The 23,829-nt window shown below is 44.6% G+C and overlaps 1 protein-coding gene across 3 annotated transcripts; it reads right to left on the bottom strand.

Moving 5' to 3' along the window:
• Positions 1–1,280: 1,280 nt before the first annotated feature.
• LOC134624394 (uncharacterized) lies at positions 1,281–20,253 on the bottom strand. Of its 3 annotated transcripts, none has more exons than XM_063469375.1 (11): positions 20,060–20,253; positions 16,580–16,621; positions 11,513–11,791; positions 11,202–11,432; positions 11,021–11,116; positions 7,128–7,406; positions 6,817–7,053; positions 6,625–6,720; positions 2,294–2,572; positions 1,977–2,219; positions 1,281–1,881 (listed from the first exon to the last, which is right to left on the bottom strand). In XM_063469375.1, exons 1-11 carry the CDS (start codon positions 20,094–20,096, stop codon positions 1,802–1,804), a joined length of 1,899 nt encoding a protein of 632 aa, XP_063325445.1. In that variant the 5' UTR covers positions 20,097–20,253; the 3' UTR covers positions 1,281–1,801. The 3 variants fall into 3 exon arrangements, with proteins under 3 accessions (XP_063325445.1, XP_063325444.1, XP_063325443.1); XM_063469374.1 differs by having other exon boundaries at positions 1,282–1,881; positions 6,817–7,047; positions 11,202–11,438; XM_063469373.1 differs by having other exon boundaries at positions 1,283–1,881; positions 11,202–11,438.
• Positions 20,254–23,829: the final 3,576 nt, after the last annotated feature.

The raw sequence follows: 23,829 nt of genomic DNA, 5'->3' as shown, positions 1-23,829 counted from the left end.
TATAGTTAGGGCTGGACCAGGTGACCCTGAATCCTCCCTATAATTGTTAAAAGGCCGAAAAACTCTCTTGAGGTCAATTACTGATGTGTCCTGAAATCTGTATGTAAAACGCAGTGTAAATAACAGGTAATAAGTTGGCTCGTGCTGCTGTCTCAGAGTCCACTGAGGGTGGTAGAGTCAGCCATAACCTTTACTAACATTTTCTCAGGATTTAATGACGAAACATGAGGCGACGGAAACATGACCGTGTCAGTTTCCCTAACCATAACCACACTGCTTTTTCACTGCCTAATCCTAACCGAAGACTCTTTCCAGTCATCTTGCCTGGCTGTGTGTAACCCTTTCATAGATGGACACAGTATGCCCCTGGACCCGCCCCAACACATGGACAGTGAGATCCCAGCCAGATGGAGCACAAGATCCATAGAGGCTGGGGTCTATCACACCAAGTAAGGCCCCAAGTGAAGGCTGTATAAAGATGCACCAGCACATAACAGCAGGGTGCTAGATGCTAGCAGACAAGGCATACATGGAACGCCATAACCAAGTGGCCGGCATAGTGTACAGAAACATCTGTGCCGAATATGTCCTGGAAGTCCCGAGGTCAAAATGGGAGATGCCCCCAAGGGTGGTGGAGAATGACCGTGCAAAGATCCTGTGGGACTTCCAGATACAGACGGACAAAATGGTGGTGGCTAACCAACCGGACATAGTGGTGGTGGACAAACAGGAGAAGATGGCCATAGTGATCGATGTAGCGGTTCCGAATGACAGCAACATCAGAAAGAAGGAACACGAGAAGCTGGAGAAATACCAAGGGCTCAGAGAAGAGCTCGAGAGGATGTGGAGGGTGAAGGTAACGGTGGTCCCCGTGGTAATCGGAGCACTAGGTGCGGTGACTCCCAAACGAGGCGAGTGGCTCCAGCAGATCCCGGGAACAACATCGGAGATCTCTGTCCAGAAGAGCGCAGTCCTGGGAACAGCTAAGATACTGCGCAGGACCCTCAAGCTCCCAGGCCTCTGGTAGAGGACCCGAGCTTGAAGGATTGATCGCCCGCAGGGGCGAGAGGGGAAGTTTCTTTTTCTTTATACATTATGTATATATATATATATATATACATATATATGTGTGTGTGTGTGTGTGTGTGTGTGTATGACTCTTTTTCCCTTTATCAGTTTGCAAATATAATACAAACTCACATACGTTAGAGTGAAGTAAGAAACTTTTTTGTGACCTGTGACAACAAACCCAACAACACAAATCTGAAAGAGAAGAACTGTGTGAGAAAATGATTAAATACTGTATGTGTGACAGAGAGACACGAGACATCATGTTAATAAGTAAAAACCAACATCACAACATCATAGCGTCAGGGTGATTATATGGATATATATGATACTGATGGAGGCAGCTGTCAATCACAGGGACTGACAGGAAGTGTGGGTGTGGCCTCAGGGAGCTCTGAGGTCAGAGGGGGTGTTTCATGTTGTTTGTCTGATGCTTCCTGACAGTCACCAGCTTTGACCTTTAAACCACATGAAGCGTTTTGACCCCACATGTGACACAGAGTCAGGACACTCTGTGGAGATCCATCAGAACAGCAGAAACACGCTCGCGGTCATCATCATTATAAACTTCTAATGTTAGAGAAACAGCTGCAGAACATCTGGCTGAGGTTAGTTATCTGTTATCTGTTGGCAGAGGAAGGCCACAGCAAAGCTGCATCTTCATCTTAATACACACTAAATACTTTATCCTGTATATACACACAGGCTGCTCTTCATCACCAGCTACTCCTCCTCAGACTGTTTCTTTTTTCAAAAGAGGAGGATCAAAGTTTGTGGAGGCACTTGGAGGAGGATGAATGATGGTAGGAGGATCTGCAGAAGAGATGATGATGATGGTTCAGTCAGTTTATTATCAGGTCACAATGTTACATCATTTTTTAAACAGGAAGTGATGTCAGTGTTCTGACCTCTGACCCTCAGAGAGCCCTGAGGAGACTTTCCACCCTGATCAGTAGAACACGAGTAGAGACCTTCATCAGCCTGCGTGGTGTTAGTGATGATGTGCTCTCGTTTAAGACTATGACCAACAGAACTTCCTTTGATGGAGAAATAAGCTGCGACTGTGGCACCATTCCTTTGTCTGCAGCGCAGAATGACATCACTTCTTGTCCTCACAGGAAGTGCAGGGATCTCCAGGATGAGACCTTCATCTGACCAGCAGAGACAAACAGAGTTAATGAGAGCAGAGTCACACAGAGACAGAGACACAGCTGGAACATCTCACCTGTAGTGTCTGACTGGACACTGAAGGAGACTCTGTCACTCTGCTGTCCAGAGGAGTCCTCACACCAGAAGGTTTCACTGGGAGCAGAAAGCTCCACAACACAGTAGGAACCAAGAAGCCTCCCAAAGCCTGGAGCTGCTCCACAGTCCTCAGTGAGTCCTCCTCTGGTCCTCTTCACTGTCCATCCATCAACTGTCTCTCCATCACCAACACAACTCAGATCCACTGAAGAAGATCCTCTGAAGAACTGCTGAAGGTTTGGACTGACAGACAGAGACACTGGAGGACACACAGAGATGATAAAATCATAACTATATGTTGATTAAAGTCTAATATAAGCACAGAAACTGTTATGTCTATATCAAGCTCTTAGCATCATAATAAGCAGAAATATTTGTGTTTGTCTTCAACATTCAGATCTTAGAGGTGATTTGATTTGTGGATCAACAGCATCACTAATTGAAGCACTTTAAAGTGGAAAATTCTCCCTTATTTCAGCTGTGATCACACACTTTGGTTTTCAGAGGAACGGCCAACAAAAGGAAAGACTTGACTGAGTGAAAAAGGATGAAGATCCAAGCTGGTGATGATCAGTGTTGTGGAGTAATGGAATACATGTACCAGCGTTATGTATTTAAAATACAAAATAATGAGTAACTGTCAGTAGTGATTAAGGTGCTACAATAACACTTCTTCTCCATTATGTGCTGAGAAGTCTCACAGCTTCTGGAATGAAGCTGTTTCTCAGTCTTGTGGTTTTGCATTTAATGCTCCTCAGCCTCCTGCCTGAGGGGAGCGGGACAAAGAGTGAGTATGTTGGGTGAGTGGGGTCCTTCATGACACAGGTGGGCCTCTTCCTGCATCTGGAGGTGTATATGTCCGTGACGGTTGGGAGGCTGCCTCCGACCACTCTCTGTGCAGCCTTCACCACCCTCTGTAGAGCTTTCCTCTCTGCCACAGTGCAGTTTCTGTGCTACATGTTGATGCCAGAGCACTGAACACTCTCCACCGCACATCTGTAGAAGGAAGCTCTCAAGTCCCGCATGCTTCAACCGCCTCAGGAAGTAGAGCCTCTGGTGAGCCTTCCTGATCAGGCAGGAAGTGTTGTTTTTCCAGATGAGGTTGCTATCCAGGTACGTACCCAGGTACTTGTAGCTGGGCACTACTTTGACTGCAGATCCTCCGATGTGCAGGGGTGTGTGTGTGTCTTCCACTCCTGAAGTCCACAATCATCTCCTTCGTCTTCTTCTCATTTAAGCAGAGATTGTTTTCCTGCACCAGTTCTCTAAGTGTTCCACCTCCTTCCTGAAGCCAGTCTCATCATTGTTTCTGATGCAACCAACCACAGCTGTGTCATCCGCAAACTTCACAATATGACAGCCTGGATGGTTGGGTAAGCAGTCATATGTAAGCAGCATGAACAGGAGGGGACTTAGCACACAGCCCTGAGGGGAGCCAGTGCTGAGGACTGTGGAAGATGAGGAGACATTGTGGATCCTCACAGACTGCGGTCTGTTGGTCAGGAAGTCCAGGACCCACTTACAAAGAGAGGAGCTCAGTCCCAGGGTCAATAATTTGTCAACAAGTGTCTGCGGGATAATTGTTTTGAAAGCGGATGAGAAGTCCACAAAGAGCAGACAGTCGTAGGAATTCTTCTGCTCCAGGGGGGTGAGGGTGGTGTGAACCACAGAAGAGATGGCATCTTCTGTGGATTGATTCTTCCGGTAGGCGCACTGGTGTGGATCTGAAGTGACACTGATGGTGGCTTTGATGTGGACCATAATCAACCTCTCAAAGCATTTCGTGACGATCGGCGTGAGGGCTACTGGCTGATAGTCATTTAGACCTGTCACAGCAGAATTCTTGGGGGCTGGAACGATGGTGGCGGTCTTCATACAGGTGGGGACAGCTGCCTGGATGAGGAAGGAGTTAAAAATGTCTTTCAGGACCACAGAGAGCTGATCAGCACGGTTCCTCAAAACCTGCACGGGGATGTTGTCTGGGCCGGCAGCTTTGCGGGGGTTAATCCTCTTGAGGGTCCGCTTCACTTCAGCTGCTGTCACACTGAGGGTTTCTTCATCTGGTGGTGGGGAGAGTCTGATCCTGGTTGGGTGCGTGTTAGGGTCCTCAAAGCGGGCGTAGAACTGGTTGAGAGTCTCAGGCAGAGAAGGGTCCCTGGGGCGTTGCCTATCCCCAGTTTTGTGGTCAGTGATGCACTAGATACCCTTCCACATACTGCGTGGATCAAGGGAAGAAAAATGACCCTGAATCTTCTGTGCGCATGTGGCTTTGGCTCTCTTTACACCTGCAGTCAGTTCTCTCCTAGCCCTCTTGAGTTTCTGTGCATCACCAGACCTGAAGAGGGCGTCCCTGAGTTTCAGCAGGGAATGGACTTCTGCATTCAGCCAGGGTTTCTGGTTTGGATAGCACATCACAGACTTGGTGGTGGTAACATCCTCCACACACTTACTAATGTAGCTGAGGACAGCCGATGTATACTCCTCTAAATCCAGCTTCCCCTTATACACAGCAGCATCCCTGAAGACCTGCCAGTCTGTGCAGTTAAAGCAGTGCTGCAGTGCAGAGTCACCATCGTGGGGCCACACAGTGATGGTTTTCTGTGTGGCTTTGGAGCATCCTAGTTCAGAATACAGTTACTTTGTTGAAATAAATGGATTACACGGCAGTGTTTCCTGTTTCAAATATTAGGCTATGTCCTCTCTATTTTTGGTAATTCCACGCCGGTGGAAACCCAAACAAACACGCATTAAGAGGCTCTAAGGCCTGTGTCTCAATCTCGTGGCACATGTCACCTCTACTTGCGGCCTGCATAATGGTGTGAAGAAATATCTTTTTTAAAAATTATATTCAAAAAATGATTTACTATGAAGGCAATAGGCAGAGTGTTACAAGCATAGCCCTAAAGGATGTAGCCTCATGGGCAGTGTAGTCCGTGCTGCAGGGAGAATGGACTGCCATACCTGTTATATGTCTGTGAGCACCAGAAGGGAGAAAAAGCAAAAGTCCGAGCTGTCACTGAGCAAAAACGGGAGCTGGAAACATGTAAATATAATAATAACCACAGCAGCCAAGAAGAGTGCCTGACGAGCCCAGCTGTAAGTAAGCTATTAAGACTCGACTGTACACTGTGTTTGTGTTTTCCTCTGAAACAATAAGTTCCGTTGGAGCAGCTTTTCAACGCCTCTCTTTGTCTCTCGCTAGCAAAGTTGATCCAGACAACAAAATAAAGCTAGTTTTCAGCTACGAGCCAGACATGAACCCGACATATTAGCCAGAGGCCCCTTTACTACTGTTCAGAGCCGCTGACCTGTTTTATATATGTGCGGAATAGTTTTCTATACGAGATCGCTGCAAAAACTGCAGCCTTACCTAATGTCCACTTACTGTTACTCATTTATATTAAGATTTAAACATCTAGTTGGTATTGGTATGGCGAGTAGCCTACAGTAATAGTAATAAATCACACAGCAATAGCACATTCATGTAGTTGTAGAAAACATGATAATATATTATTCTGAATACGTTACTAGGGTCGCAGATGCAAACAGACTCGATAAACTGATCCATAAGGCCAGTAGTGTTGTGGGGATGGAGCTGGACTCCCTCAAGGTGGTGTTGGAGAGGCGGATGTTGTCCAAGATAAAGGCAATGTTGCATAACACCTCCCACCCACTCCATGACATGCTGGTCAGTCACAGGAGCACGTTCAGTGAGAGACTGAGATACCGAAAAGCACCACTGAACGACACAGGAAATCATTCCTGCCTGTGGCCATCTCCCTGTACAACGCATCCTCTTAACACACACATGTTTCTTCTTTAGCTATTTATTAATAAACGACGTATGTATATATATGCCTGTATATATTGTACTATTCTTAGTTAGTGTATTGTCCGTCTTGTTAATGTCTGTTTATTATGGAGCACTGTAACAAAAAATAATTTCCCGTAGGGATCAATAAAGTATTCTGATTCTGATTCTGATTCTCTCATTAAGTAACTACTGAAGACTGGAAGAAGGTATTATGGACTGATGAATCAAAGTTTGAAATCTTCGGTTCATCACGCAGGATCTTTGTACACCATCGAGTAGGTGAAAGGATGAATCCACAGTGTGTGGCATCAGCTGTCAAACATGGAGGAGGAAGTGTGATGGTCTTTGGTGTTTGAAGGCTTCTGTGTATGTAAAACAGAGTGTGTTGGTGGGAGGCTGGACAGGTAAGGTTGGGGTACCCTGTACACTGGCAGCAGAGGTTTGACTGTTACAGACACTGGGTTATGCAGGTGATGCCACTGTATGTTTTTACTGACCTTTTTTGTCGAGCAAAAGAGGAGGATCAAAGTTTGTGGAGGTGCTTGGAGGAGGAGGACAGTGAGGAGGAGGAGGATGGATGATGGTAGGAGGATCTGCAGAAGAGATGATAAAGATGGTTCAGTCAGTATATTATCAGGTCACAATGTTACATCATTTTTTTAAACAGGAAGTGATGTCAGTGTTCTGACCTCTGAACCTCAGAGAGCTCTGAGGAGATTTTCCACCCTGATTAGTAGAACATGAGTAGAGACCTTCATCAGCCTGTGTGATGTTAGTGATGATGTGCTTTGGTTTAGGACCAACAGAACTTCCTTTGATGAAGAAATAAGCTTTGACTGTGGCACCATTCCTCTGTCTGCAGCGCAGAATGACATCACTTCCTGTCCTCACAGGAAGTGCAGGGATCTCCAGGATGACACCTTCATCTGACCATCAGAGACAAACAGAGTTAATGAGAGCAGAGTCACACAGAGACAGAGACACAGCTGGAACATCTCACCTGTAGTGTCTGATTGGACACTGAAGGAGACTCTGTCACTCTGCTGTCCAGAGGAGTCCTCACACCAGAAGGTTTCACTGGGAGCAGAAAGATCCACAACACAGTAGGAACCAAGAAGCCTCCCAAAGCCTGCAGCTGCTCCACAGTCCTCAGTGAGTCCTCCTCTGGTCCTCTTCACTGTCCATCCATCAGCTGTCTGTCCATCATCAACACAACTCAGATACACTGAAGAAGATCCTCTGAAGACCTGCTGAAGGTTTGGACTGACAGACAGAGACACTGGAGGACACACAGAGATGATAAAATCATAACTATATGTTGATTAAAGTCTAATATAAGCACAGTGTTGGTGTGCAGGGCTGTTATATGCTGCTGACATATTATAAACTGTTATGTTTACATCAAGCTTTTAGCCTCATAATAAGCAGATATTTGTGTTTGTCATCAACATTCAGATATTAGAGATGATTTGATGTTTGGATCAACAGCATCACTAATTGAAGCACTTTAAAGTGGAAAAATCTCCCTTATTTCAGCTGTGATCACACACTTTGGTTTTCACAGGAACGGCCAACAAAAGGAAAGACTTGACTGAGTGAAAAAGGATGGAGATCCAAGCTGGCGATGATCAGTGTTGTGGAGTAATGGAATACATGTACCAGCGTTATGTATTTAAAATACAAAATAATGAGTAAGTGTCAGTAGTGATTAAGGTGCTACAATAACACTTCTTGTCCATTATGCGCTGAGAAGTCTCACAGCTTCTGGAATGAAGCTGTTTCTCAGTCTTGTGGTTTTGCATTTAATGCTCCTCAGCCTCCTGCCTGAGGGGAGCGGAACAAAGAGTGAGTATGTTGGGTGAGTGGGGTCCTTCATGACACAGGTGGGCCTCTTCCTGCATCTGGAGGTGTATATGTCTGTGATGGTTGGGAGGCTGCCTCCGACCGCTCTCTGTGCAGCCTTCACCACCCTCTGTAGAGCTTTCCTCTCTGCCACAGTGCAGTTTCTGTGCTACATGTTGATGCCAGAGCACTGAACACTCTCCACCGCACATCTGTAGAAGGAAGCTCTCAAGTCCCGCATGCTTCAACCGCCTCAGGAAGTAGAGCCTCTGGTGAGCCTTCCTGATCAGGCTGGAAGTGTTGTTTTTCCAGATGAGGTTGCTATCCAGGTACGTACCCAGGTACTTGTAGCTGGGTACTACTTTGACTGCAGATCCTCCTATGTGCAGGGGTGTGTGTGTGTCTTCCACTCCTGAAGTCCACAATCATCTCCTTCGTCTTCTTCTCATTTAAGCAGAGATTGTTTTCCTGCACCAGTTCTCTAAGTGTTCCACCTCCTTCCTGAAGCCAGTCTCATCATTGTTTGTGATGCAACCAACCACAGCTGTGTCATCCGCAAACTTCACAATATGACAGCCTGGATGGTTGGGTAAGCAGTCATATGTAAGCAGCGTGAACAGGAGGGGACTTAGCACACAGCCCTGAGGGGAGCCAGTGCTGAGGACTGTGGAAGAGGAGGAGACATTGTGGATCCTCACAGACTGCGGTCTGTTGGTCAGAAAGTCCAGGACCCACTTACAAAGAGAGGAGCTCAGTCCCAGGGTCAGTAATTTGTCAACAAGTGTCTGCAGGATAATTGTCTTGAAAGCGGATGAGAAGTCCACGAAGAGCAGACAGACGTAGGAATTCTTCTCCTCCAGGGGGGTGAGGGTGGTGTGAACCACAGAAGAGATGGCATCTTCTGTGGATTGATTCTTCCGGTAGGCGTACTGGTGTGGATCTGAAGTGACACTGATGGTGGCTTTGATGTGGGCCATAATCAACCTCTCAAAGCATTTCGTGACGATCGGCGTGAGGGCTACTGGCTGATAGTCATTTAGACCTGTCACAGCAGAACTCTTGGGGGCTGGAACGATGGTGGCGGTCTTCATACAGGTGGGGACAGCTGCCTGGATGAGGAAGGAGTTAAAAATGTCTTTCAGGACCACAGAGAGCTGATCAGCACAGTTCCTCAAAACCTGCACGGGGATGTTGTCTGGGCCGGCAGCTTTGCGGGGGTTAATCCTCTTGAGGGTCCGCTTCACTTCAGCTGCTGTCACACTGAGGGTTTCTTCATCTGGTGGTGGGGAGAGTCTGATCCTGGTTGGGTGCGTGTTAGGGTCCTCAAAGCGGGCGTAGAACTGGTTGAGAGTCTCAGGCAGAGAAGGGTCCCTGGGGCGTTGCCTATCCCCAGTTTTGTGGTCAGTGATGCACTAGATACCCTTCCACATACTGCGTGGGTCCTGGGAAGAAAAATGAACCTGAATCTTCTGTGCGCATGTGGCTTTGGCTCTCCTTACACCTGCAGTCAGTTCTCTCCTAGCCCTCTTGAGTTTCTGTGCATCACCAGACCTGAAGAGGGCGTCCCTGAGTTTCAGCAGGGAATGGACTTCTGCATTCAGCCAGGGTTTCTGGTTTGGATAGCACATCACAGACTTGGTGGTGGTAACATCCTCCACACACTTACTAATGTAGCTGAGGACAGCCGATGTATACTCCTCTAAATCCAGCTTCCCCTTATACACAGCAGCATCCCTGAAGACCTGCCAGTCTGTGCAGTTAAAGCAGTGCTGCAGTGCAGAGTCACCATCGTGGCGCCACACAGTGATGGTTTTCTGTGTGGCTTTGGAGCATCCTAGTTCAGAATACAGTTACTTTGTTGAAATAAATGGATTACACGGCAGTGTTTCCTGTTTCAAATATTAGGCTATGTCCTCTCTATTTTTGGTAATTCCACGCAGGTGGAAACCCAAACAAACATGCATTAAGAGGCTCTAAGGCCTGTGTCTCAATCTCGTGGCACATGTCACCTCTACTTGCGGCCTGCATAATGGCGTGAAGAAATATTTGTAAAAGTTATTATACAAAAAATTATTTAGTATGAAGGCAATAGGCAGAGTGTTACAAGCATAGCCCTAAAGGATGTAGCCTCATGGGCAGTGTAGTCCGTGCTGCAGGGAGAATGGACTGCCATACCTGTTATATGTCTGTGAGCACCAGAAGGGAGAAAAAGCAAAAGTTGTCACTGAGCAGAAACGGGAGCTGGAAGCATGTAAATATAATAATAACCACTGCAGCCAAGAAGAGTGCCTGATGAGCATTAAGACTCGACTGTACACTGTGTTTGTGTTTTCCTCTGAAACAATGAGCTCCGTTGCAGCAGCCTTTCAACGCCTCTCTCTGTCTCTCGCTAGCAAAGTTGATCCAGACAACAAAGTAAAGCTAGTTTTCAGCTACGAGCCCAACACGAACCCGACGTATTAGCCAGAGGTCCCTTTACTACGGTTCTGAGTCGCCTGTTTTATATAGGCGCGGAATAGTTTTCTATACGAGCTCGCTGCAAAAAGTGCAGCCTTGCCTAATGTCCACCTACTATTACTCATTTATATTAAGATTTAAACATCTAATTGGTATTAGTATGGAGAGTAACCTACAGTAATAGTAATAAATCACAGCAATAGTACATTCATGTAGTTGTAGAAAACATGATAATATATTAAGTAATCGAAAGTATTCTGAATACGTTACTCTCATTAAGTAACTACTGAAGACTGGAAGAAGGTATTATGGACTGATGAATCAAAGTTTGAAATCTTCGGTTCATCACGCAGGATCTTTGTACACCATCGAGTAGGTGAAAGGATGAATCCACAGTGTGTGGCATCGACTGTCAAACATGGAGGAGGAAGTGTGATGGTCTTTGGTGTTTGAAGGCTTCTGTGTATGTAAAACAGAGTGTGTTGGTGGGAGGCTGGACAGGTAAGGTTGGGGTACCCTGTACACTGGCAGCAGAGGTTTGACTGTTGCAGACACTGGGTTATGCAGTTGATGCCACTGTATGTTTTTACTGACCTTTTTTGTCGAGCAAAAGAGGAGGATCAAAGTTTGTGGAGGTGCTTGGAGGAGGAGGACAGTGAGGAGGAGGAGGATGAATGATGGTAGGAGAATCTGCAGAAGAGGTGATAAAGAAGGTTATTATCAGGTCACAATGTTACATCAGCTTTTAAACAGGAAGTGATGTCAGTGTTCTGACCTCTGACCCTCAGAGAGCTCTGAGGAGACTTTCCACCCTGTTCAGTAGAACATGAGTAGAGACCTTCATCAGCCTGCGTGATGTTAGTGATGATGTGCTCTGGTTTAGGACCAACAGAACTTCCTTTGATGAAGAAATAAGCTGCGACTGTGGCACCATTCCTCTGTCTGCAGCGCAGAATGACATCACTTCCTGTCCTCACAGGAAGTGCATGGATCTCCAGGATGACAGCTCTATCTGACCAGCAAAGACAAACAGAGTTAATGAGAGCAGAGTCACACAGAGACAGAGACACAGCTGGAACATCTCACCTGTAGTGTCTGATTGGACACTGAAGGAGACTCTGTCACTCTGCTGTCCAGAGGAGTCCTCACACCAGAAAGTTTCACTGGGAGCAGAAAGATCCACAACACAGTAGGAACCAAGAAGCCTCCCAAAGCCTGGAGCTGCTCCACAGTCCTCAGTGAGTCCTCCTCTGGTCCTCTTCACTGTCCATCCATCAGCTGTCTGTCCATCATCAACACAACTCAGATACACTGAAGAAGATCCTCTGAAGACCTGCTGAAGGTTTGGACTGACAGACAGAGACACTGGAGGACACACAGAGATGATAAATCATAACTATATGTTGATTAAAGTCTAGTAGAAGCACAGTGCTGGTGTGCAGGGCTGTTATATGCTGCTGACATATTATAAACTACATCAAGCTTTTAGCCTCATAATAAGCAGATATTTGTGTTTGTCATGAACATTCAGATCCTTAGAGTTGATTTAATTTGTGGATCAACAGCATCACTAATTGAAGCACTTTAAAGTGGAAAAATCTCCCTTATTTCAGCTGTGATCACACACTTTGGTTTTCAGAGGAACGGCCAACAAAAGGAAAGACTTGACTGAGTGAAAAAGGATGAAGATCCAAACTTATGATTCAAGATTTTTATTTGCCATTTGTTCACAGGACCAACAGTCATATGCACATTGGAATTCTTTTTGCAGAGCTCGGTATCCATGTCACATTTAAAAGGTAAAAGCAAAGAAAGTTAAGAAAGTAGAGATCAAGCAAAGAGTGGAGCAGTCTTCTAGTAGTATTTACAATATCAAGGATATAAGAAACATTGTACAGGTTGTGTGCTGATACAAGTACTTGCTGGTGAGAGTTCAAATGGTATATTACATATAAATAGTGTAATAGGGTTGTAAACATAATATTGCACATTTCACAGATCTGAGTAAATAATTGCGTATTCATCCATGATTTTTCCAACTTCATTCAGAATGAGGTAAAGTAGTGCTGTGTTATTTTTAGGTGTTCAGTGTTTTCTGTTTGCCATCAGTCTGACAGTTGCGGGGAAGAAGCTGCTGAATAACCTTGTTCTGTGTGTGATGATGCTGTCTGCTCTGTTGTGTCTCAGATTGTACGTACAATTTTTGTGTCTGAGCAGTGAGCTGGATGGTGTGAGTCCCTAATAATTCTCTCTGCTCTTTCCTGGCAGCATTGTGTGTACAGAGAGTCCATGGAAGGAAGTTTATTCTCTGTAATCCTCTCCACTGTCTTTCTGACTCTTTGCAGAGCCTTCCTCTCTGCATGTGTGGAGTTTCCATACCAGACAGTGGTGCCTGCGGTGAGGATGCTCTCTTTCAGTCCTCTGTAGGGCAGTGGTTCAAGCCAGCTTTCCTGAACAGCTTAATAAAATAAATCACTGTTGCTGTGTTGTTGAGATTCCAGCTCAGGTCTAATGTAACCTGCAGTCAGCTTCTCAGTCAGCTTGCCCGGAGGGATGATGTTGAAAGCAGAGCTGTAGTCCAGGAAGAGCGACTGGTGTGAGTGCCGTTGATCTGAAGTTGTTCAGGGCGGATAGGTCTGTTTTTTTGGAAACTGGTATAATGATGGAGGTTTTAAAAATGCATGGGACTACTGCCTGGGATAGTGACAGGCTGAAGATGCCAGTGTACACTCCAGCTAGTTGTTCCCCACAGGCCTTCAGTACTCTGGGAGGAACTCTATCAGGTTGCACCGCCTTGTGGGGGTTCACCTTTTTCAGAGCTTTCAGCACCAGTGTGTCACCTGGAAGACAGTGTCTGTGGGGTTTCAGGGGGTCTTTGAGGGTGTGTCTGTGTTCAGTCTGTCAAACCTGGCATAGAAGGTGTTGAGGCTGTCTGGAACGGTGGTGTCTCAGGGGTCTGTGGATGTTGTTGTGGTTCCCCTGTAGTTTGTGACACCTTGAATTCCCTGCCACATACTACGTGTATTGTTTTTGTTGAGGTAGTAGCCTTCAAACTTTTCTGAGTGGGCCCTCTTTGCAGCTCTGATGGACGCCAACAGTTCATAGCGGGCTCTCTTATGCTCTGCCTGATCTCCTGCCTTCAAGGCCTCCCTCCTCTCCCTGACTTTCTGTTTAATGTCTCCATTGACCAAGGGTTTTTAATTGGGAAACCTACGCACAGTCCTGGGAGGGGCACAAACAGACGTACACCAGTTTATGTAATAAACACTGTAAGGTGTTAATAGTCGTGACTGTGACTGGGTTTGCTTAATGAGGGCTGCCTTCCGCCACCGCGGATCTTGCCACTGTCCAAAGTGCTTCTGTCCTCTGATGAGCGATTAATCCTCTGGTGTTGTTGCCATAGCAGGTGTTCTCTCCCCAAGCCAGGTTTCACAGAAACCCAGTATGGAGCACTCCTGAATGTCTCTTTGTGTGAAAATCCGAGCATGGAGTTCATCCATTTTATTTTCCAACTACTGAATGTTTGCAAGCAGTGGCCTTCCTTTGCTAATCATGCACCGGAACCTTCTGTCAGCTCCTTCCCGTCTGCCTCCACTCCAGCTTGTTGTTCTCAGGAGAGTCCTCTGCTTCGCGCCGGCCTAGCATCAGGTCAGCGTAGCATGTTAGCTCTGGACAGGATTCCAGCAGGTTCAGATTTAATATGTGTCTTAGCTCAGCACAAGAGAGTAGTAAGGAAGAGGAATGTAAAACGTAACTTGACTCAGAGTGCTCTACGATGTCGCCCTCTGATGAGCGCCATCTTTGGAGGTTGGTGATGATGAAGCTGGTGATGATCCAGTGCAGCTGGTCTCAGGGAATAAAGAAAACACTATCTGGGGCTGTTTGCTAGATCCAGCTTGGTGATGTATACTGAACCAAAACAGCTACCGCAGCATTCTGCAGCACCATGCAGTACCCTCTGCTATGGATCTAGTTGGTCAGGTGTTCATCCTACAGCAAGATATTGACCCAGAAAATAAGTCCAAGCTGTACCAGAACTACCTCAGGAAAAAATGGTAAATGACCTGTATTTGTATAGCGCTCTATTAGTCCCTAAGGACCCCAAAGCACTTTACACATTCAGTCATCCACTTATTCACACACTGGTGATGGCAAGCTACGTTGTAGCCACAGCCACCCTGGGGCGCACTGACAGAGGCGAGGCTGCCGGACACTGGCGCCACCGGGCCCTCTGACCGCCAACAGTAGGCAACGGGTGAAGTGTCTTGCCCAAGGACACAACGACCGAGACAGTCGGAGCCGGGGCTCGAACCGGAAACCTTCCAATTACAAGGCAAACTCCCAACTCTTGAGCCACGATTGACCCTAGAAGAAGAAGAAGATGGTGAGCTTGAAAACATGGAGTGTCCAGCAATCTCCAGAATTGAACTCCATCGAGTTAGTTTAGGATGAACTTGTCAAGGTTTCAGTCAGTGCTGGGTTTTTTCCATTGTACCGGTGTTTCCACCTCGGGGTGGAGCCACCATTCTACTCGCATTGGTAACACCTGTGTGTAATCAGCCTGCTGGGATTTAAGACCAGAGCTCACAACCATTTCTTGCGAGATCGTCTGCTAACATCAGTCAGTGAATGTTGTCATAGTCCAACCTTCTAACCATTGCTTTGTTGGAGTTGACCGTGTTTCTCTCTGCTCTCAGTAACCTTTTGGATTCCTGCACTGCTGTTGCTAATTCAGCTGTTGGTCTGCTCACAGTTTTCAGTGTTTACTCACCTGCCTGCCTCCCTGCTCAGTTCACAGTCATGTCACGGTCCGCGAGCAGACCGAGTGAAGGTGTGTGTGGACCCAGGCATGGACACAGATGAGGAAATGGAACAGAAACTCAAATTATTAGGCTCGCGCCCTTCATGGCTTACTTGTTAAGTGTGTTTTGTTTTTGTTTCTCATTTTTGTAATAAACTTCACATCAGGTCTCCGAGTTTTGTCTGCGATTAAGTCCACTCCTTTGTGTTTGGCCGCATGGACGTGACAGACCTGGACAGAAGAGTGCAAACAAAGCAACCTACAAGTTCCACATTTATGGGAACTTCTGGGAAAATATTTGATTGCTATTGCAGAAAGAATGGCACGGGTGTGTTCAGCTGTTATATTTGCCAAAGGGGGCTACTTTGATGAGTCAAATACATTTTGGTCTATAAATTGATTCCATGATTTCTTAACTTGACTTGCTTATTTGTACCATGCTTTTATTTCAGAGTGCAATGAGACATTAAACTGCATCATTTTCAATAAACAACTGGAAAAATTGAAGTGTTCTTTTGACCTGTAATGTCATGTTGGGCTGTGTGCAGCAGGCAGGAAAGGACCCAAACGCAGGACTCAAAACAGGGAGGTTAAACTTAAAGCGCAGCTTTATTGCTGGGGAAAACTCTTAATAAATTAAACTCACCTAAAACAAAACTCTGAACAGGGAAACTAAGGACTGAAATGCAGGACGAGAAAAACTAAACAGGAGCATCAGACAAAACACACAGCATGGACAGGGTACCAAATATTAATGACGCAACAGAGGGCAAAGGCAAACACAGGGGGCTTAAATACACAGTGGAGCGATCAGGGAATAGGAAACAGGAGGGAGACACAACTGGGATAAATTAGGGCTAACGAGACGGGGAGAAGAAAAATTGAAAACACTGACATTGACATAAGACATGGACCTTCAAAGTAAAAGAGGAAACCAGAAACAAATCACAAAGATGCAGACTTGACACTGAAATAAACCTACACTAAACATGAGGACACAAGAATGAAACCTAGGAACTAAACTCATTACCAGGACCAATCTGAAACCTATAATAATAATAATCAAAACAGCACAACTACAGAATCAGAACATGAATCATAATACAGAAGAATACCAAAACACAAGAAACTGAAAATGCTGGGTCAAAATGACCCAGAACCATGACCACTAGTGTACATTTAATGAGTTACTGTGAAAAGAAGTGCCTTTTAATGGGAATATAAACAGAACTTTCAATTTTTCCATTAATGACAAAATTATGGTAATGACACAGACAATATGCTGTAAATCTGCAGAATTTTCTTTTTTACCATTTACAGAAATGTCTGAACTTACACTTCCATCAACTCACCTGCAGAAACCGTCGGTGCAGCCAGCAGCAGCACACACACACCTGCAACAGGAGGACAGAGGTCACTAAAGGCCAGAGATCATTAAAGGTTAAAGGCCTCTCCACCACCATGTGTACAGTACAGATTCTTGTTAATCTTCCATTAACATCTGTTGAAGTTATTAATATCAGCTTATTAATTCAACATGATGTCAAATTATATTAAAACACTGAAAGTCTCCATGGCGTTAAAGTGTTAATTACAATGTTCTCTTTTTTCTTTCAAGTTTTCTCTTTCATCCCTCCCACAACACAAGTACAACAGTCTCACTGCACACACAGACTTATAGGACACACACACTCAAGCGCGTTCACTCATATTAGTTATTATGCACACACACAGTCAGACTTATGGAGCATCTCTTCACATTTTTTCTTTCTCTTTACACAGGAGTGATGTATTTCCTCTCCTCGCCCGTCTAAGTGTCACCCACAGCGTGCATCATTAGCCATACACACACAAATATGGGCACACTAAGGTTGTCACATGGAATGTAAATGTAGCTGGCACCAGAGAAAAGAGGTTCCCGTCACCCCAAAAGTAAGAAATATACTTTCTTCTCACATGTCCATCACTCCCAGTCTCGTCTGGATTATCTCCTAAAGTAAAAACTGGAGATTTAATACATCACTGCTTAAAGATGAAGACTTTATTAAATATTTTTAAAAAGAGTGGACTCTATATTTAGACTATAATGACCTGTGTGGAACAACAGCATCTGTTCTATGTGAAGCAGGGAAAGCTGTGATGAGAGGTAAAACAATGTCTTTCTCATCACACAAAAGAAAGGAGAAAACAAAATTATTCAGGAATTAGAAAAAAACATCAACTCCTTAGAAGAAGCCTACGTGTCCCACCAAGATCAGGAAACACTGAACAAAATTCACAAAACAAAACTAGAATTAAATGAAATTATTAATAAATGAAATACAATTCTTAGTACAAAGACTTCGCTGGCAGAATTTTGAACGCAGTAACAAATCCGGTCGATTTCTAGCTAAACAGTTAAAAATAAATAAATAAAAAAACAACTATATGAGCTGTAAATGATTTATCTGGGAAAATAAGATATGACCCTGAAAGATTAAACAACATTTTCAGGAATATCTATGAAACTTTATATTCACCGCATATAAACCCGTCTAAAAATGAAATTGACCAGTTTCTTGACAACGTAGCTCTTCCAAAATTATTAGACAATCAAGCAATGGCACTGGATTCGCCACTGACGCCAGGTGAACTCCAGGAAGCCCTGATAAGTATGCCCACTAATAAGGCTCCAGACAGACTTGCTGCAGAATTTTGGACACTTCTTGTACCTGTATTCCACAGAATGTTGCAGGAAATCAAGGAAAATGGCAGACTACTGCCAAATATGAATTCTGCCAATATTAGTCTCCTGCTTAAACCAGGCAAAGACCCTGTATTTACCTCAAGCTATCGTACAATATCCCTTATTAATGTAGGCTTCAAAATAATCTGCAAAGCTGTCTCAAAGAGATTAGAGAAGATATTAATAAACTCTTTTTCGAGAGTTTCAGATTATTCAATAAACAGGTTTTTGCTTTGGCTCTTGACGGAGGCGGCTGCATCTTTCTCTCTCTCCATCACCTTATCGTTCCTGCTTGACTTCTCATGTCCTTGTCTAGTCTGGTCTAACTCTAACCCTCAGAGTCTCTTAGTCTTGTTCTCTAAAACCTAAAGAAAATGGATTTGATCAACTGGTCCCTCAACGCAATTGATACTCTCTTCTTCAGATTCTTCTTCTTCTGATTGTCCTGCAGAGAGATAAATGAAGTCCAGTGTTCAGACCGCATGACCGGAACTTAAATGTTGCAGTAAACAATGCCATCAAGAAAGAAAAGACAAACACTGACAGAGCGTTTGGCTCCATTAATGCATCATTTGCATACAGCTGGCAGAGACGACGGGAGTCCACAAGGAACAAAAGGAACTCGAACTGCTGCAACATTGGAAAAAGAGTTTTTCCTTCAGACAGGAGCCGCCATTCGTTACCCAACTTGACGTGGCAGGACATGTGTGTTTTGGAGGCTGTGAACGCAGCACTGAGGCCCATCACTGATTTTACTGACATTTTATCCACAGAAAATGATGTGACTGTTTCTTCCATCGTGCCCATGCTTCACCATCTGAGAGATTCAGCTCTCAAAGTGGAGGCAGGTGATGCAAAAATGACAAGAGTCATAAAAGAAGAGATTTTGGTACAATTGGATATAAAATATGACAATAAAATAGCCCGCGCTTGCTGCAGACTGCAACTTTGCTTGACCCTCGCTACAAAGGAACCATGTGACAGCAGCCCGGCTTGACTTTATCCAAAGTAAACTGCAGGCTGAGATGGTGGATTTCTGGAAAGTGCACATTAAGGTGAAAAATGAAGGAGGAGAAGAAAGTGTAACACAGCCACCAAAGAAGAAGCCTCATTCTTTGGGCAGCCTTTTGGGGAGAGGGAGGCCTCCAACCTGCTGCACACTGGAGGAGAAGGTGCAGATAGAAATGGAGTTAGCTCAGCGAGGAGGTCGTAGAAGAAGAACGGTTCCCATTGATGTCACACATGGCACAGAAATCTTCAACGCGTCTTCAGCACCGCTGCTAATATTGTTAACAACACTGCTAACACCTGATCAAGTAAACATGCTCGTTTTCCTGTCAAAGAATTGATAAGTTTTGTTTTACTTTTGTTGGTTTCAGCATTAATACAGCTTACTTTGTGGATTATTCATTTATTTATTTAAGATGCACCAAATCGCACAAAAGATTTGACATTACATACGAGGGTTTTTATGTTTGCTGGAAGAAACATTTAGATTGTTAACTTCCTTTTGTTTAAATGTGTATCTGTTGTTTGGTCGACTGTGTCAGACAGAGAAACACTGGAACAGCCTGTAAACACGGTTGTAGTGGGAAAAGAAGCCAGTTTCTCTTTGTCTCCCTCCCCACCATTGTGGTTTTTATTGAAATCAAATGTTTTTGGGGGGTTTTCTGAACACAGGCTGCTGCCTTTCTTTCTGTTCTGTGTTTGAGTAAATGAATCTTTGCATTTCGGCCGTTAAAACAGCGCTGTTATTGTTTTCTGTTGACTGCTTCTCTCAGCTTCATCCACCTTTATTAGGAAACTTACTCATGGGAAATCAATCAATCAATAAGTCGCTCTTGTAAAAACGATCAGTGAAAGGCTCCGCCCTCACTGCTGTCTGTACTACACACGTTTAACCACACACATGATCGGTGTGTGGGATCAAACCAGCTGAAAGTGCAGGATCCGCCATGCATGGAGGTCCCGGGGACGAGCTTCGTCACATGAACGAGCTTGAGTACAGAATAATGTGCCTAACGTGAACATGAGCGGCTATAAAAACAGTCTGGAGCCACGTCCGTGTGTGTGTCCGTACGTGTGTGAGTTCAGAGCGGGTTCTTACCGTGTAAGAGCAGCACGATCATCAACATCTTGACCATAAAAAGTTACAGCTGATCCTCACCGAACCACCGACAGCTCTCAGACAGATCCGTCACTCTGCAGATGATGGCGCACAAAGAAAACTGAGGCCGTCTCTCAATACTCCGCTAGTCCGGACTTCGTAAGCTCACAGGCGAGACTTGCCGAGCAACGCAGCGATCGTTAAACAGCAGTGTACTTGATGACATCACAGCTCCATCCCCTCTTCATTTAACTGTCATTAATATTTCTAATGGAAATTACACACGACATGAAAAAAATGGCACATGTTCTAGATTTCTTTAAGGAAAACAAAAGATAATTCAAAAATATCTTAAGCACTTTGGGAAAATTCACTTTTATATATGATCTGTTATATAATGTCTAATAAGCTTCATAGAGTTAAGCACAGTCACTACATGACGGAAACACAAGCTTCATCTCTCTGTTAATAAACATAATACACATGTATGTGTGAATAGAAACAAACAGGTGAGATGTTAGAAAGCTTTTATTTTAGTAAACACTCAGACCTGCAACAGACAGCTGCTGGGGTTTGGAAGACAAGTGAACTAATGTTTGAAATATAATATAATATAATATAATAGCCTATGTTATAGCTTTAGAAGCTGAAAAAACAGAATCGAGTGGACGGGTTTGTTTACCATAGAAAGAAAGATAGAAAGACTTGGCTCATGCGAGGGTTTAATTTAATGGATTAAAATTATCTACGAACTTACAGAAGCTTGTGTTATAACCGATGGTGTCCAATCATCAGCCTCCCCACTGTGAAGAAGAACGAGGCAGGGCTGTCCTCTGTCCCCTCTCCTCTTTGCATTAGCACTTGGACCTCTAGCTGAGGCCATTCACCAAGATGTGCATGATAAGTGCAAGATGTGCAAGATGATTCCACTGGGTGGAACAAATCATAACATAGCTGACGATATTTTGTTATTTTAGAAAGCAGAAGCATCAATATCAGCTGTTATGTCCATTATATGTGAGCTCAGCTCATTCTCTGCTCACACAATTAATTTGGGCCAGTTAGAGGTTTTGCTGCTGGGTGACCAGGTCTGCTCTGCCAAATATTTGCAATCCCTTTCAGTGGTCCCCCAGCAGCTTCACGTACCTTGGGCTAAGAATTCCACCAGATCTTAGTAATTTATGCATATTTGTGAACTGAGTTTTGTAACCTTATAAACCAAAATATGTGAAATGTTATGTTTGTGCATCTACAGATGAGAATTTGTGTGTGTCTAAAAAAATAAATGTACACAAGTCGTAAATATACACATTTTGTATGCTTGTAGATACTAAGCAGAAAACTACGTGTAAAACTCTGCATGTGAGACAAAAACTAATTTTGACACAATTTTTTTTCCTTTCAGCTGATTGGTCAATGTCATGTTAATCACAAATGTAACAATCCAATGAGAGAACAGATGGGTTTGGCTGCCGGACGGGTGCTCAGGGTGCAATTCTGTGTGTGTGTGTGTGTGTGTGTGTGTGTGTGTGTGTGTGTGTGTGTGTGTGTGTGTGTGATTGTCTTATAATCTGTATTTTGACCTGGTCTGATGGACACAGGAGCAACTTAGGTGTGAAACCATCAACCTTGTTGTTAGCAGACATCCTGCTCGGCCTCCTGAGCATTAAAGATAATGTACTTGAATGGGCACTGACAGCACCTGACTCATGGTCTGTTCCCCCTTTGGCTCCTAAAACGTCCTTGATGCCCTCTAAATGGACCTGGTTGTTCCTGTAAGTTGTAAAGTGGCACAGACACAGTCACTGTGTGGCAGTTTGAACTAGCGTAGCTCCTCTAAAGGCTCTCAGCCACCACAGCTGGACTTCTGTCAGTCTCTCAGATATTACACTGCCCACATTTCCTGTTTCCAAGACCTTCAAACAACACTGTGTTTATTTACTGCCACTGAGATCATAGATGTTTGTCACTTCCATACTTCATCAACAGGCTCCCAGCTGGAGGCATTGAGTGGAGTTCTTTTAGGTGCTTGTCTACACCCTCTAGCTGTGGTCTACACCTCCCTGCAGTCCAACAACCTCATTTTCTTCTATTTTCTTCTATTCAGCAGCGTCTTGGCTTCAGGAGCAGACTGTGAGCTGCTGTCCAGCGTGTCTTCACACCGCTATCCCCACATGGTCGACTCCATCACTGCCTGTCTGGATGCTTCCCTCTCACTGACTTTGTGTGATCACTGCTAATATCAAACAACAGTCGGTCTTCTATAAATGATACCAATCATGGCCAAAGTGTCCCTGTACAGGTGGGAGCTGCATTAACAAGCTGTGACCTGAGTGTCCACCTCACTTTAACCTACTTCAAGTTCCTGTGTTTGTGAGGAAAGCTTCTACCTCCGTCTCTTCTTACTGAGTCCTCTCCTCCGGTGGAGTTCTGCAGTTCCTTCACACCTTCATCCAAACAGGATGGAGGCTCTTATCCCTCCTTTCTACCAATCACAGGTCAAGTCAGTCTCTTTCACTGGTTGGACTCCAGTTGGCTTTGGTTGATTTCAATACCTCATAGGTTTATATCCTCTGTGTAAGCACTGATACATGAGGAAAACTTAGCAGTCTGTCGCCCTCTGCTGTTCTCCCAGTGGTTTCATAGGCCACCATATTGCCTCAGCTGATGCAGTCCTGTGTAGCTGCAGTGAAGACCTCCATGCTGGTGGTCCAGGGGTCTCAAGACACAGTGGGCGTGGCTCTACAGGTCCAACAGGACTGCTGCAGGCTGCAGGACACACTGGGCGACCTTTTGGGTTGCTACATGCAGCCAGGTGTAGATTTCAGTGGAAGTGGGGAACAGGCAGCAGTTCTAGCTTTGACCACACCCACTGTGGTGTCCATGTGACCCTGCTCCCCCTCCACAATGTGACATGTGTTCCCTGTCATATTATCAGGATTTGTTTGTAACTAATGATCCAGGATCACAGATGTGTTTTGGGAAAGTTGATGAACTAATCAAACCTCGTTTCCAACGATCTGTGAAAGAGTTCAGCTGTGATGCAGCAGCTGAAGCCTTAATAGGAACTTTGTTCTTTCTTTCAGTCACATAAAGAAACAGTAACATGAAGAAGTTTGTTATTCTATAATACTCATACATTCACACTTTAATGTTTATCCATATACAAAGGTAAACTTAAGAAGTATAGATTTATTTTTCAGTCAAATCCTTATTTAGCTGCTGTGCTTCCTCAGTGCTTCATGCACTCACAGTCCACTGTGGTGGACTCACTCGAGTCTAAATGCTTCATTGTTTCAATGGTAGATGGACAACACTAACGTGACACTGTCACAGTGGGTACCTCCCACTACAGCTGGTCGCTTGGTGAATCTGTTTGTAAGAAGTTGACCAACAGTGTTTGTTTCTTTTCAATAAATGTGTTTTTGGTTGTTTCAGATATGAAACAACTCTTTAAGTTACACATTTCCATCTAACCTATCAGTTCATTCCACTCTTAAGCTTTCAGATGATCCGTCTTCTCATACTGTTGAGTGACATAAGCAGGAACTGTATGAAAGTGTCATCATGCTATATCTATCGTTTAACCTGTGCTCTGACCTTAGCTGTGACCTTCCTACTAGCAGGACAGCTGTGAACATATTTTACATCCAAATATTTTACAGGTGCATTTTTCATTTCAAGCACTAAAATGAATAGAAGCTGGTAACTTTGCACTTGTGCTGTTGCTGCTGTATATTGTTCAAACCTCCCACATGAAACCAGCACCA

This window comes from Pelmatolapia mariae, linkage group LG3_W, assembly GCF_036321145.2.
Source record: "Pelmatolapia mariae isolate MD_Pm_ZW linkage group LG3_W, Pm_UMD_F_2, whole genome shotgun sequence".
In the NCBI taxonomy this organism is placed as follows: domain Eukaryota; kingdom Metazoa; phylum Chordata; class Actinopteri; order Cichliformes; family Cichlidae; genus Pelmatolapia; species Pelmatolapia mariae.
This window is presented reverse-complemented; position numbering and strand designations above follow the sequence as displayed.

Coding starts and splice junctions, on each gene's coding strand:
- LOC134624394 (XM_063469373.1), bottom strand. CDS start 20,096: ATGGTCAAGATGTTGATGATCGTGCTGCTCTTACACG. Junction 7,054..7,127: donor TGTCCAATCAGACACTACAG/GTGAGATGTTCC, acceptor TCTGATGGTCAG/ATGAAGGTGTCATCCTGGAG. Junction 1,882..1,976: donor GGGCTCTCTGAGGGTCAGAG/GTCAGAACACTG, acceptor TCTCTTCTGCAG/ATCCTCCTACCATCATTCAT.